The following is a 2959-nucleotide window of genomic DNA, read 5'->3' on the forward strand; positions in this document are numbered from 1 at the left end:
TAGAACTAGAGTGATAATATCACATTAAACTGACAAATAATTTGATAATTTTTGATGCTAATAGCTTTTCAAAAGCATATTAATAATTTAATATTAATCTAAGCGAATAAGAATTGTAAATAATTTAAATTCATCCAAATTTAAATTCATCCTTTGAAATTAAGCAATAAGATACAAAAATAAGTTTATTTCTCTTTGATTTACTTTAAAATTAAATTCAGGATAAATTCGGGCTCGCTAAATTATACTTAAGAAAATAAGAATTGAAGATAGAAACAGCGTTGAACATTAAAGTATAGTACCTATTCTTACTCACCAGAAAGGTTATACGCTTACCGATATATGTATATCGATAACGTAAATATCGATAGATAGATTCTTCGTTTACTAGTTATTTTTAAGCAAAGGTAATAAAAAAGTTTTTTTATGACAAGACGATGTCGCCTCTACAAGATTAATACAAAGATAATAATACAAAGATAATAATTACTTAATAATTAATATATAATTACTTTAGGTTAATAATTTAATTCTTTCTATCTAACTTTATTTTACTCTCTTACGATTATTTTTATTGTTTAAGTATTTTTATGTTTTTAATTGAGAATTTCTAAGTAATTTTTAATAATACTATTTCTACATGTATATGTATTACGCAGTAAAGGTATTGCACTATCTTAATTACGCCAACTTTTGATTATACTCGCGTGTCAATTCATCATATCTGCGCCGTTGTTAACTATTTTTGCGAATTTCATAGAACAGAGCCATTCAAAAAGTTTTTGGAGCTTAATGCAAAGATAACGATGGCATTAAGAACTCTTATATGGTGAAATGAATAGCAAACATGATGGACCTTTGCACTACTTTGGTACATCTAGAGCTCTACTTTCCATGGTCCAGAATATGTGTATTTCCTTAGAACTTCACGTAATATTCTTCCCAATTTCTTTTATTCTCCTCGATATTGACTCACGTGGGAGCGCGATCTTTACATCCTCTGTGCAGGCGTCAGAGATGGAGATCATCTGGGTGATGCGAGCGGGAATCGGTGTGGTTGGCATACTGAGCACCGTGATGGCCCTCACGATACCATCGATCTACGGCCTCTGGTCCATGTGCTCGGATTTGGTCTACGTTATTCTGTTCCCGCAGCTGCTGATGGTGGTGCACTTCAAGGACTACTGCAACACCTACGGCAGCTTATCAGCGTACATAATCGCCTTCCTGGTGCGCATCAGCGGCGGCGAACCGATGATGGGGTTGCCCCCGTTAATACGTTATCCGGGCTATGACGAGAAGACATCGACGCAAATGTTCCCATTCAGGACAATGGCGATGCTGATGTCGTTAATAACCCTGGTGGGAGTGTCGTATGGCACGCAGTTCGCCTTCCTGACCGGGCGGCTCGCCCCGGGTTATGACGTCTTCAGATGCGTGGTAAACATCCCAGAGGACGTCGAGCGAGTGGGCCCGGATCCAGCCGAGGGTGAGCAAATGGCGGTCCTAGCTGCGGGTGTCGGCAGGCTCTACGGCAGCAAGGATGAATCGAACGGCCGAGTGAATCCTGCGCTCGAGCCGGACTACGACATGGAGCCGGGATGTACGATGGTCGGAGGTACAATGGACGGCATCGTCTGCGACGGCGGCGGCGGCGGCGGCGGCGGTTCGACACCTGGTGGTGGACACCTGGTGCCACATGTGCCCGGCGGCGCGTCCCGTCAGCCACAATCCAGCACCGCGTTCTAATTCCTGGTTCCGTGATCGGATGCTGTGACCAACAATAAGTGCGGCGGTGCGGGTCTCTGTCTTTTTTCCTTCCTCTCGCTCCACTCTCATGATCCTCTTTTCTTGCTCCCTGCCATCTGCCTGCGTCTTTCGTTCTGAAGCTCCTGCGGTCAGCTCTTTTCGAATCTTGTTGCTTCTTTCAGATATATTTATTTAAATCTGACGGTTTCCTCTTAATTCTCGACAGTATAAATTTTTGACAAATGTAATAAAAGATCATCCCAAGTGTTAAGTCTCTAAGAAGGATTTTATTTCGATCAGTTCCACGTTAATATGAGATATGAATATCGTTACATATAAGATGCGTATTGAGATATTTTATTTGCCAAAGATAATTATTAATCAAATAATTGCTGAAATAATTCCGAAGGAAATTCTTGAACAAGAATTAATACTAGAACGTCTCTAATTCGCCTGCGCGTTGTTTTGCATCTTGAATCTAGTCTATCGACGGGTGCGTAATCATATAATATACATTTAGCCAGCATTGCTTAATCTAATGTGTCCTCGAGGGAACTGCGAAGATAATTATCGCGATGATTACCGTAGATAGTCGAAATTGTTAACGGATAGCAGAAATTGTCTCTCTTGGAGAGGTCGTTCTAGTGTTAATCAGTTTTTTCCGACTTTCCCAAGCTGATTACTGAAACCTATGATCTCCTGTTTTCACTTTTCCTTTTTCTACCCACCTTACGTCCACGGAGCTCCGAGATGAGCCAACAATGCGGTGGCCTGCGGTAAGTCTGCTACGAAATTTCTTTCGTACTCGCGTACCTATGAGTGTGTATTTGTGCGTGCGTGTGTGCGTGTATGTGCGTGTGTTTGTTCTCTCTGCGCGCGTGTATCCGCATGTTGCTGGTGCCCGTCTAACGATCTGTACCTGCCCGCGTCCGCTCGCGTTCATGTTCCCAATTCCCATCGCTGCTCAGAAAAAGCAATAAACTAATGAGAAAATGGGGATAAAAAAGGGGGGACAGAAAGTGGAAGAATAAGGTGATTGAAAAGTACACGCGAGCGGCAAGGGGATAAAGCGTAGCGTTTCCAAACCGGAAGTCGGAGCTTCGGGCGTATTCAGGCCGGGCATCCCTATCCCGCACCGCCAATTAGGCCTAGTGATTTCCTTGTTTTCTTTTTAGAAAGGTGTATATATACATATATGTATATATATATA

At 41.8% G+C, this 2959-nt stretch overlaps 1 protein-coding gene across 1 annotated transcript in view; it reads left to right on the forward strand.

The window, feature by feature from the left end:
• Positions 1-1967, forward strand: part of LOC108687150 (high-affinity choline transporter 1) — an 11499-nt gene extending 9532 nt beyond the window's left edge. Inside the window, 1 exon segment of the mRNA XM_018192772.1 lies at positions 1009-1967. Coding sequence (XP_018048261.1) covers positions 1009-1749 — 741 coding nt within the window. The 3' untranslated portion in view covers positions 1750-1967.
• The last annotated feature ends 992 nt before the right edge of the window (positions 1968-2959 follow it).

Source organism: Atta colombica, unplaced genomic scaffold (genome assembly GCF_001594045.1).
Source record: "Atta colombica isolate Treedump-2 unplaced genomic scaffold, Acol1.0 scaffold200, whole genome shotgun sequence".
Classification (NCBI taxonomy): domain Eukaryota; kingdom Metazoa; phylum Arthropoda; class Insecta; order Hymenoptera; family Formicidae; genus Atta; species Atta colombica.